Here is a 12,801-nt window from a genome sequence, read left to right as displayed (position 1 = left end):
TGTCAGTGATCTGTATTCAATAGAATGCCACATCTAGAAAAAAACAAAAAGCTAACGACAGATTATTTGCTGAGGGCTGTTTATAATTATGATATTCACTGCATCACTTTCTTTTACCTCTTATTTTTCTTTTAAGTGCCTCTTTGATGACACAAATGTTTTGTTTTATTCATTTTTTCTCGCTCTTTCTCCCCTAATCATTTTTTATTCTTGGGTGTTTTCCATTCCTGTTGGTCCAATGAAGGTCTCTTGAAAGGGAAAGGTATGAAAAGAGCGGCATTAATTTCCCCTGCCTTTGGACTATTAATCGAGAACTAAAGCATTTTTTGCCTTGCATTTTTGATTTTAATCGATTCTCCTTTAGGACTGATAAATGACTGAAAGCACACGATACATAACAATCGTAACTAACCTATTTTTGCATGACATATTTTTTTCCTGTCATTCTAACATGACTCATAATTCATGCTTCAGAACTGATGTTGCTACAATATAGCAATTTACCAAATCTGTCAATTTAATAACTATATTTATAGGGCTGTCAATTTAAAGGAATAGTTTACCCAAAAATAAATATTTGCTCAAAATGTACTCACCCACACATCATCCAAGATGTAGAAGAGTTTGTTTCTTCATCAGAACAGATTTGTAGGAATTTAGCGTTCCAGCACACCAACGGATCCTCTGCAGTGAATAGGTGCCGTCAGAGCGATGAGAGTCCAAACAGGTAGATAAACATCACAATAATCCACACTGGCTGTCAATTAATATCTAGTAAAATGGAAAGCTGGTTGAAGAACTGCAATCGTATGAATTACTTGTGGATTATTGGGATGCTTATCAGTTGTTTTGGCTCGCATTCTGACGGCACCCATTCACTGCAGAGGATTCATTAATTTGACTTTATCGGCACTTCATCATGTAATTAAATTTTTCATTTTTATTTGACAGCCCTATTCATTCATTCATTAATTTGCTTTTAAAATATTATTTTTTTAAATTAGGCTACCTGATCACATGATTAAAACGTACCTGTGGGAATTTTTTTTCGCAAGGCACGAAATACGTACCAATACATATCACAGCAGTTTCCAACCGAAATGAACACTAAACTGGGTTAAACAGCGAGCACTTGTAATCGTTTTCATACACAGTTATGATTACAGCTTCTTTTACATATGTTTTGTTTTCCAGATGTAACAAGCTTGCTCGGTAGCTCAGCCAGCATGGAACTGGACATAGAATGCGGAATCATTGGGTTCGAATGCCGTGAAAAACATGACTCGCGATGAAAGAGCTAAAAGATGAGGGATCGAAAAACAAGCTAAAACGGCATGCTTGCGATTTGCGTTTTTACGTCACTTTTGTTTTGTTCATACTATCCAGGTAAGTTTAGGTGTAGTGCAGATGGTTCTATATTTTAAAACATCACAAAGCATTAAAGTTATAGCGCCACTCAATGGACATTTTACATCTAATATGTCACAAAACCTACATGGCGGTACGTATTTGGCGTCTTGCAAAAACGTTCCTACAGGTACGTTTTCATCATAAGAACAGGTTGCAAACAGGTGTATACAACAAGCTGTAATTCATGCTAAATTTTGTATCACGTCATCACAGTTTTCATATATCCTGTCAAAAATGATCTACAATACGAAATACAGATTGCTTTCACTCATTGAAAATCAGTTTTTCCACAGTTTGAAGTGAAAAGCAGGTGATACTGTGAGTGTGAGGACTGATCGATTAAATCAAAAACCCATTCTCTTTATTCCCTGAACTCTTGCTGGTGCAGAGAGTGTGTTTGGTGGGGGAAAAGCATTTCCTGAATGTTCCTTATTGAATCTAAAGATAAATATTAAACGGTCATGATTTTCCAGGTTTCATGGTGCATGCACAGAACCATGTCATCTGGTAATAACCTACTATTTATATTTAATGTACACATTTGATGCAGAATTGCTCCTTGTTTATAGAGAGGATATATGCAGTTGGTAAAAGCAATTTTATGATCTGTATTAATGGATAATACCATGGAGCCTGGTTGTAAACCTTGTTTTGTAAGGGGACAAAGTAGTCTATTTACAACATTTCAATTTAACAGCCCATCCGTAATACAATTTACAACAAGGTCCATGGATATTACATGAAATTTAAAATGGACCTCTGTGCTAAGTAAACAATTTTTAGCATCTGATAGGTGTTGCTTTGTGGGTTTCTGTTTTCTTGGTGCTTCTCAGTTGATGTAATGTAGGTCCCAGTTCCTCATGCATGACACTCTTACCCCCCAGCAGAGGTCCGTTTTAATGCGACCCGCATGTATGGGCACGGACAGGACAGGGGATGAATGATCTACCTGTGATAATATAGTGCAATGAATAATTTATAGCCATGACATCATTTATAGAATATAGAGAGCAAAGAGATTGTCTTTGTCTTTAGTAATACATTTGTTGTTCTTTCACCTTGGGAGTTTTCTTTTCTCCTTGGCGTTTCTCAAAAGTGAGATTTTAAATGTTTTTCTCAGCTTTGTGATAACTGAAAACTGTCAACAATTATTAAAATCTCATTAAATTCAGACGCCACATATCTGGGAAATAGGATTTTGGTGTTTTAATATTCTTTGCCAGGGTTCATCTTTATTCAGATGGCCAAAAGCATTGAATACCTTGAGGGAGTTTTAAAACTTTTTCTTGATTCACAGCCCCCCTTATCCTAGCTTGTTATTTTCCAAGGGTTAAGAATTACAGTAATTTAATTACTGTAAAATGATTTGTTAACTTTCCCATTAATCTCTATTTTTATTGGAATCAGTCCCGCAAACATTAAGCCAATCATCTTAGCAGTAAATGCCATGTGACTGATAACTTTGGAGTCACGAAAAAAGTCAACTTGGCAAGGCTGAATGGATGAATATTATATAAATATGATTAAAAAAAAAACATTGACAGACATGGGTAGATATACTACTGTTTAAAAGTTTGGTGTCAGTAAAATAAATAAAATATTTATACTTCTAAGTATTATTAAGTATTTATAATGTTAGAATAGATTAAAAAAGTAATCTTTTAAACTTTATAACATCTTTAACATGATAATAATAAGAAATTATGATTTCTTAAGTGGCAAATCAGTATATTAGAATGATTTCTGAAGGATCACGTGACACTGAAGACTAGAGCAATGGCTGCTGAAAATGAATTTAAAAAATCTTCATTAATGAAGTAATTTGTAAGTTGCTTGTGTTGTATGTAATCAGAATACATGCCTACTTTTGAATGGTTGTCTAACATGCTTCTGGAGCCTGATGTTGGTGTCACAACATCCCCCAAATTAAGGGTGCTACTGTAACAGGTCCATGCTATCCGGTCGAACCATGTTCTAACTCTTTTTCTCTTTCTCCCAACAGCAGTGACGAAGACAACAAGCCATTGCAAGGCAGCCAAACATCCCTGGACGGGAACGTAAAAGAGAGCGACGACAGTCTGGTGGATTATGGTGAAGGAGGAGACGGCCAGTTCAACGAGGACGGCTCTTTCATAGGCCAGTACACAGTTAAGAAGGACAAAGAGGAGACAGAGGGAAATGAGAGCTCAGAAGCCACGTCACCCGTTAATGCCATCTACTCTTTGGCATAGCACCCTGACCTGAGCACGGCACCCCCAGCAGGCCGGAGGGTGCCACTACACGCGTAAAAATACACACATATATATATATATAGAGAGAGAGAGAGAGAGAATTACAAGTATTCACATACAACGCACTGGAGTGCATGATCCTTCTAAACAAGGGATGGGGAAAGGCAGGTGAGCCAAAAACGGTGTTCAGAAACCTTTCTTTAAGGTATCCCCATGCCCCACACAGGGTGACGGGGCGGACTTTCGAGCTTTTCATGTGGCTTATGCTCTTCTTTTTTTATTTTGTAAATCTTTAATCTGCCCCTTCCTCCTCCTCCTAACTGTAGCTAGCATCAAAGAAACGGAGAGACAAGCACCAGACCTGTGACGTATCAACTGTGGGTCGACTCAACTGCAGAACGTCGGCAAATACGTTTATCATATTGATATTTCCGCAGTGAATGATCTTTGTTTTTCCTCCACCGCAAATAGATGCATCCAAAAACATGAATTCTCTAGACAGTGCTGGCACGGTTTGATGTGCTTTCTAAAACTATGCACTATGTATTATTATTATCGTGCTTTTGGGTTAAAATTGGACGTTAGAATTTCGTGTTTTCTTTTTTATGTTGACTTTCGCAACAAAAAAAGTAACATCCAGTCCTGACTGTATACAGTATGCGACAGAACGGATACCATTCTTTCATTTGCCATTGCTCTGTTAATATATTTTTACTGGCTGCAACTATAAAAACGCCACCAATATTTATCAGCCGAGGTTAAATGGCATCACTTGTAAATGAAAAAAAAAAAAGACAATATTTTGAAGCATGGTAGTATTTTAGCGCAAAGGACAATGGAGAGGTTGTAATATGAAGAGTTAAATATGCAATGATATATTCCTTTTTTTATAAGACTTGATTTATATAGTCCTCAAAAGTGAATGATGATGATGAAATGATCATGTTTTTTTTAATCAGCTTGGTGAAGATTTCGGTGTCAGAATAAGTTTCTTCAAGGAGTCTAAAAAGGTTTGGGGTGCATCAATACATAAGTGGGTTGTCATATGAGGATTTCTAGACATGAATAACTCAACGTAGACATACAGAGTCAGTAAAGAGAAGTGTACATATTGTTTGGGGTTGATCCAGTGTTGATTCTCTTTGTCGGGAGAGTAGCTGAGACACTGCCCTGAAGACATGCCACTGTAACTGTAGTGCCGCTCTCTACCTGTGTTCTCATACTATTACAATTACTTCATCTTCTGCACTACTATGGTTCAAAAGTCTGAGGATCTGGGATATTTAAATTTGCACCTGGAAATAAACAACATTTTATGATTTTGAAAAATTGAAAAGTAAAAGTTTAGATATTTAAAGATATCAAAGTTGACATTGTTATGGATATATATAAATGATTTATTCACACTCGTCATTATTATTATTATTATTAAATCATATGTCATTTTGTGATTAGCTCTCAATGGACAAAATCACTTCTTTTGTTCGACAAGCTGAACACATTGGGGGAAAACACGATTGCAGATTCTATTTCATGCCAACTTTAGGATATAATTAAATAAGGAACTGAATCATCTGAAACACTGAGTCTGTTGTGACTCCTTACACATGGTCAGATGTTTTTCTTCCACATTCTAAGAACATCTATCTTTGTATGCTTTAAAATCATCCTGGTTTTACAGAAACTTGAGTTTATGCAGCTTCGTTTCTGCTGTCATTAAAGCCACATATATTCATTTTTAGTAGTGATCTCAAACTTTTGGACCCCTCTACATATTTATCTTGATTTTATTTATAAAAATAATTGGGACTAATATATTAATAATTTATTGACGACTGCACAACAGCTATTTAGAGTCTGAGCTGTGATGTTGAAATCTTCTCTGTGTAATCTAGATGGAAACATACTTCAGAGGTCAAGGACCATGTTTGTGGCCATGTAAAATAGTGAATAGTGTCTTATTTGTTAATTGTGCTGCTCTTTTTAGTATTAATGTCGTATCACTGCTATTGTGTTAATATTTTATTTAATGCAATTTCTACATAACATGAAATGGAGATATTGTGTATTTATTTTTTTCAAATAAGGCCTCGTTCATGATGTAAATATACTTTTGTTTTTCCTTTTTTTTTGAGTAGGTTTACTGTGTGACAATAATGAAAAAATACAAATTCTTTTGGTGCATCCCAAAATGCAAGACTCCATGCACAGGTTTGGATTCGGGTTCAGTCAGTGATCTTGGGTAATTTGTTTTAGTGTCCTGTCATTCTAATCGTGACCTATTCCTTCACTCACGTCCCAATTTCACCCGGCTGACACCATTACCGATGATGTAAATAGCAAATGCTGTAGAGCTGTACCATTGTAGCATTCTGCACTGAGGATGATAACTTTTTTGTAAACATTTGAATTGTGTTATGCAAGAGAAAATGGTTTATCTGTTCATGCGTTACTTCACCACTGGCTTCCATAATGCCTTTCACCCGTGACACAGCCCAGCTGATCTTGCTCTTTGAAAAGGCTGAATATCAGGTCATAACTCTAACATGGATGCGTTGTCATATACGATGCCTTCACAGTAAAGAAATACATGTTAATTAAATTCCTTGGATCCATCAGATCTGCTTTCTCTCCAGTACCTCAAAGCAATACTGTCCTCGTTTGCCTTTCGCTCATCTGTTTTCTGCACAGTAGGCCTAGTCTACCAGTTCTTGTAGGGACTTACATGCACAGACAACTCTTTAGGTCACACATGATGTTGTTGTTGCTTTGTGAGTCACACGGTTTAACATCAAGGCAATGCAGAGTCGGCTTAAAACTATTTTGTCCAACCTGTAGCCACTTTTATTGTTCCCCTGTCCATGAGTTGTTGTGGACTGGCGATGTTCAAAAATATATACAACTATATATTTGTTGGTATATTGCTTATTCTGTCTTTCTCCCAATGTCGGATCATCTGTGTACTTATTAACTGGTAACATGCATAAATTAGTTACCATAAAACAGTACAATAATTTCCACAGCTATTTTCATGACACGTTTGATTTTTTTCAAAACCATACATGTTGATTATTATTATCATCCTTATTGCATTTTTAGCCATTTGTGCAGCTTTTTAAATTGCTCATCATACTGTGTTGCTCATCAACAGTGATTTTTTTTCTGTAAATTTGGCCAAGGAAATGGTCAATCGTTATTGTTCAACATGTATGCGTGTATGACGAGATGCTGCAACTTAATCTGCTCGAGACGCCTTTCTTTATAGTAAAGCTGTCATTTTCTCAACCTTCTAATTTGTCCTTGCCTCTGATTACAAAACGGTTTCACTTTTTAAACACTTACTGGTTTGGCTGGTAAACTTTACACATTTTCACTGAGACGTACGTACGTACGTGTGTGTGTGTGCGCGTGCGTGTGTGTGTGCGTGCGTGTGTGTGTGAGGGAAAACGGGCAGATTCATTCATTTTTATATATAAAAGGGTATATGTAGAATTTATTTATTTTATATTAAATCGTTTATTTTATATTGTATGAAAGAAAGTCACATTTTTATATGCGAGTTATGTTATAAATTATTATTTATATTATAAATAATATTTTAGTATTTAATGTTAATTATAAAATACTATTAAATATATGTAGTCTATTTTAATTTGAATGTATAAATTTTCAATATGTATACATTCTAATTAGTGTCATTCGAGGTGGGTTAACATTAGTTTAAAACCCACATGATTCAGATCTCTATTCATCATTCTCTTCAGCTGCACAGGCCAACTCATCATCCACTCTACATTTGAGTGAGCCACAGCTCTCCCCATTGATTTTGTTCATATCCAGGTGACTACAATGACTTCCACAGCATAATGTAGCCGATATGACTTTCTTTTACTCAGATGGCAAGAGGCACAAAAAAACAAGTGGTGAAATAAATAGCAAGCCTGTGACGATAAATCTGTTGTGGACCCTGAAAGAGTGTACCATAGACATATTTTATTTAGGAGAGATGAATAAATTTTGCCTTGACCCCCCTGAGACTGGTAAATATTAATGCCCTCTGCCTTCCTCCATCTGAGAGAAAAGCCAGACCTTTTAAACACCTGTCACATATATCTCTCACAAACACCATTAACTAAAATATCCATGGCCAGTGCTTCAAGCCCCTTTCAGTAGCAGATAGGATTCTGTAATTACTTCTTTAAATAAATGGGGTTAAGTTACTCTCTTAATGCAGGTGCATTGACAAAGTGCAGTCGAATGATTCATGTGAAAGTGTGGTGCAACATTAACACGAGATTGGTTTTAATTAAATGGGTTGTTTGCTAATGAAAACAGAGTTTTGTTCAAGTTTATGCAGTTTACAAAATTGTCAAATTAAATAATTAGTTGCAAATTCACCCTCAGGCCATCCAAGATGTAGATAAATTTGTTTCTTGATCAGAACAAATTTGGAGAAATTTAGCAGTACATCACATGCATGCATACATTGGATCCTCTGCAGTGAAAGTGTGGTTATGAATAGTGCACTAGAGGTATTTTTGCTGGAAGCAATAGTTAAAACATCCTAATAAAGGATTTGTTTATAAACATCAAGCTTTTTTTTTTTGACATTATTGGATTTCTTTGATGGACTGGAGTCGTACACTGTAAAAAAACAAAAACGGCATCTGTGGTTGCCAGAATTTTACCGTAAATCTGTTCTGAAGGTAAGAAAATGTTCAGAAAATTTTCATTTTAGGGTGAACTATTCCTTTAAGCTGACAACATTTTAAGCAATGTACAATGTAGCCCTTTCATAATTTCAGGAAACCTTAAATGATGAACTAAAGATGCTAAAAATCTTTAGTCCTAGAGCTCTGAGAGAGATAGCGAAGGTCTCTGAGATAATTAGGATAAACGCAGGCACATGCTCCTGTAATACAAACTCGTGCCAGTCGTCACATTTTAACTTGGATTAATCATTCAGAGTGCTCACACACTTCAACTGCATTTCAACTCACTTCTTCCACTGGTTTTCCCTCCATCAAGGGGCTAGACATCACACAGCATGGCCAAAAACCTGACTGATTAATTTCTCCAATGCAAAGTCTTGTCGTTGCATCGTGTGTAGTATTTTAGAAAGTTTACCACAGACAAGCACAAGAAGCTCATTAACACAAAGTGATAATGACAAACAATGAACTATTTAAATACTGAAATAAAAGTAATGAAAATAATGGCATATACATATATAAGGAATATACATATTCATTTATATTCTGTGTTGACTTCTGTACATTACCGCAAGCAGGGTGAATACTGTTAACATGGCATCAAAATAAAAATATGTGCATCTTAAAACCTGCTTACATGTGCGGTATGAAACAGACCTGAGCTCATCCATGTTCATGATGCTTTAGTGAATCCATTTGTGTTTATTGATTATTCTGTTAGAGAACCATATTTCACATGACATCAGGCTAACTGTTCGCTTTGTAAACTCTTTGCTTCTTTATATGGGCAATAAAACTACCAATAACTGTTCTGCAAAGTCGACCCCTTTATAGATGACAGTTGTTAAATCTACTTGTAATTATGTTACCAAAGAATGAACATCATGTTCTATAGGTTTGGCTGGAGCTGCTTTGTAATTTGTGTGGGCTGACTTTAGTCAGTGTCCAGCCATGTTTCACAGCCACCTGCGACTTCAAAGCTAAAGACAAAAAGACTGTCCGTTCTTATCTGAGACTGACGTTTTTTTACCCAGCTCTTTGCTCTCTGGCCAAGAGTCAGTGGGGCACTGAGACCACCTGCAAAGCTTTACTGACAGCTGAGCCGCATGATGTCCTTCATCAAAGTCGCACATCATGATTTGGCAATTGTGCTTTTAGCTTATCATTCTGGGGTTTTAATAAAAGTTGAGTTTTGACATGTCAGATGCAGGCAAAAAGAGTGGTACTGCTTGGTTTATCTTCATAATTTGCATTTGAAAAATTGAAATAAAGCAATAATAATAAAAAAATGATGTTCAAACATTTGGGGTCAGAAGGTTTATTTTATTTGTTTTTTTGTTTATTATAAGACTTTATATTTATTTAGTAAGGATGAATTAAATTTATCAAAAGGGACAGTAAAGACATTTATAATGTTACAAATAATTAGTATTTCAAATAAATGCTGGTCTTTTAAACTTTCTTTTCATAAAGGATATGGAAAAAATATTATCACAGTTTTCATAAAAATGTTAAGCAGAACAACTGTTTTTAACATTAATAATAACAATAATAATAATGTTTCTTGATCACCAAATCAGCATATAGTATTATTTCTGAAGGATCACGTGACACTAAAGACTGGAGTAAAGCAGCTGAAAATTCAGCTTTGCCTCCACAGGCATATATTTTCAAATATATTCAAATATTTTTACAATATAACTTCTGAAATACAAACATAAGTCAGTATTTTAAAATGTATTAATATTTCACAATATTACTGTTTTACTGTATTTTTGATCAAATGTGAAGTATGTAAAGAATTCCACTATTTTGAGCAATGTTTTATCATTTTATGTTGTAAATTTTATGTAAATGTAATATATATTACATATATTATTTTTAAATGAATAGGGTGAATTTGAGCTACATTTTACTGTCACAAAGTAGTCCAATTGTCTGAATTCACCCATATGTTGTATAAAAATAATGAACCATTTATTAACACAATTTGCCATTTGAACGTTTTTTTTTTTTTTTATTATGTTTTATTATTTGAAATTTCATGTTTTATCTAAATGTTTCAATCCTTCAGTAGCCTACAGATTCATCCCATCACTACAACATTCACTAGCTGCTTGCCATGTTATCAGAATCTGAAACGGTTGATGACACACACTGTACACTCCAAACAACACATCCTGAGTGCGGGTCATCATTCAACACCCCTCCTACTCTGATGACATCACAGCAGTTCAGCTTAACTGTCCAAGTGACTGACTACTTTAATGCATATGGAAAAGTAGTGCCATCTCTTCTAATAAGGGTGACAGATCACAGAAATGAGGTAAGAGCCACTCTGTGGCGTATAGCTTTTTTCAGTATCGCACAAAAACAATTAGTCCTGTCGGTGGAAGTCGCTGTGTCTAGTTTGTGTTATCTATACTAGAACATGTCTTGTTCTCCAGCCGTTTCCTTCTGTCCCTCTCAAATACATGCCCAGTATTGATCCTGGCTGATGGACGTACAGTTGTCTGTCAGGTGACATCTGTTCCAGACTCAATCTCTCTGAGTGCACCATATGCAATCAGTCATTCTCTGTCTACTACATGAAAAGCCTGCTTTTGTGTGTGTGTTTATTGTGTTTGTATGGCACACATCAAACACAGTGTCACTTTAGATATATCCAATACATATATGGGTCAATGACATCACAATTTTTTTTTCTTTCTAAAAATAAATTCTAAAAAATGCAGTTTACACAGACTTGAATATACAGTATTTATATATTTTTGTTATTCAGACATCTTCAAAATATCTCACATTATCTTAGCAATTAGCAATTAAAGAAAAATAATAATTAAAGAAAAAACACTTAATCAAAACATGGTCAGGTCAAAGTGTCTGAATAATTTTTGGTCCCAAATTTTTATGAATTTTACTGGTAGTCCACTGTATGTTTGCTATCCTCGCTTACATAAATGAACTATAGTATCCTGCACCCACTAAAAAATAAAAAGATCAAACGTTATATCTGGTGTCTGAATAATTTAATCAATATATATATATATATATATATACACATAATTTATATGCTTACCCTTCTTTGAAAAAGCACGCTAGTTCAGGTAAAATATAGTAGCTCTAATTTATCATAATCGTTAAAATGCATGATTCAAACAAACAAATATTTACATCTTGAAAGACATAATTGAAAACTTTTATGTACATTCAAGTGTATTAAATGTGTAAAGGAAATACTTTCAATTTGATGGTGTTTTTCAATATTTACAAAAATATAACGTGAACAAAGATTGCATTTCTAATCCTTTTCTACTTTCTACTTCTTTCCAGTACACCACTGAATCATACTTTCCACCTTCATGTATACAAACAAAGAAGAGTAAATAAAGAAATTAAGAAACTGCCAGAGATTCCAGTGGTGTGACAAATGCATCTTTCTACCTTTCAACATTAATCAGGGACATGTAACATTTGTCACCCACTGATCATTAATCAAGGAGGAAAAACAAAAAGCAGCTGTGAGTAATCTTATTACCATTCATTTGTCAAACAGGCCTGGTCTGAACGTCAGACGGCACTCTGTGCTTAAAAGCTACAGCTTCCATCACTCATCAAGCTCTCAATAATTAATGTCACTTATGGCATCTGACCGGAGCAGCAGACCAATATAAAGCTAATGCTATGCCCGGTGGAAAGGTGCAACGGAAAGATGTTTTCCATCCTTCTGTCAGTCCGTCCAAAGGAGGATGGGGTGGAGAGGGGGGTTCTGCTCCCTGAGGCCAAATGAAAGCAGATCAGACTGAACAGCCCCAGCTGGCACAATGAGTGGATGCCACTGGAAGTCAATTAGCTGACATGTCACCGAGACACACCTCCCTCCCCTGTTCTTCACTCTTTCCATTCTTGACAGTGTGGTGCCATGGGTGCCATCGCCACTGAGCATGAAAAAATCAAGAGTAACTAATCACCCCACTGAAGGGTAGGGGGTCTAAAATAAATACATATGTTATTAATAATTAATTTAAGGTCCTCAAAGTCAGAGATATTAATCTTTCAAATACGCATTTCATTACTTCTGCTGTCATCTGATGTTTTCTAAGTCAGCAGATAATTGGGTTCATTTATTCTACTTATTTCACATTTAATTATTTTAATTCTTATCAGTAAATTATTTTTATAGACAGTAAAAAAAATGTAGGCGATACAAATTGGGTAATCGTTCACTGAAAGATTTTAAAATAGCAATGATGCACAACAGTGGGTCTGAAACAATAAAGTACTGCTTTATCAGGAAGTATCTGAAGATAGTAAGACTTGAAGGCAAGTTATATATGTACACACACACACACACACACACACACACACACACACACACACACATATATATATCATTTTTGTTGATACTCCAGTCTTCAGTGTCCTTCAGAAATCATTCTGATATACTG

General features: G+C 35.3%; 1 protein-coding gene across 3 annotated transcripts in view; it reads left to right on the top strand.

Annotated features, from left to right (window-relative positions):
* The window catches only part of LOC306857053 (neurofascin-like), a 71,637-nt gene extending 64,714 nt beyond the window's left edge, over positions 1 to 6,923 (top strand). For 2 of the 3 annotated variants that reach the window (XM_079396714.1, XM_079396712.1), the window contains one exon: positions 3,413 to 6,923. In XM_079396714.1, coding sequence (XP_079252840.1) covers positions 3,413 to 3,641 — 229 coding nt within the window. In that variant the 3' untranslated portion in view covers positions 3,642 to 6,923. The remainder of the gene's footprint in view (positions 1 to 3,412) is intronic. The other variant, XM_079396713.1, reaches the window with a different exon arrangement.
* Positions 6,924 to 12,801: the final 5,878 nt, after the last annotated feature.

The sequence above is a fragment of the Barbus barbus genome, assembly GCF_936440315.1.
Source record: "Barbus barbus genome assembly, chromosome: 37".
In the NCBI taxonomy this organism is placed as follows: domain Eukaryota; kingdom Metazoa; phylum Chordata; class Actinopteri; order Cypriniformes; family Cyprinidae; genus Barbus; species Barbus barbus.
This window is presented reverse-complemented; position numbering and strand designations above follow the sequence as displayed.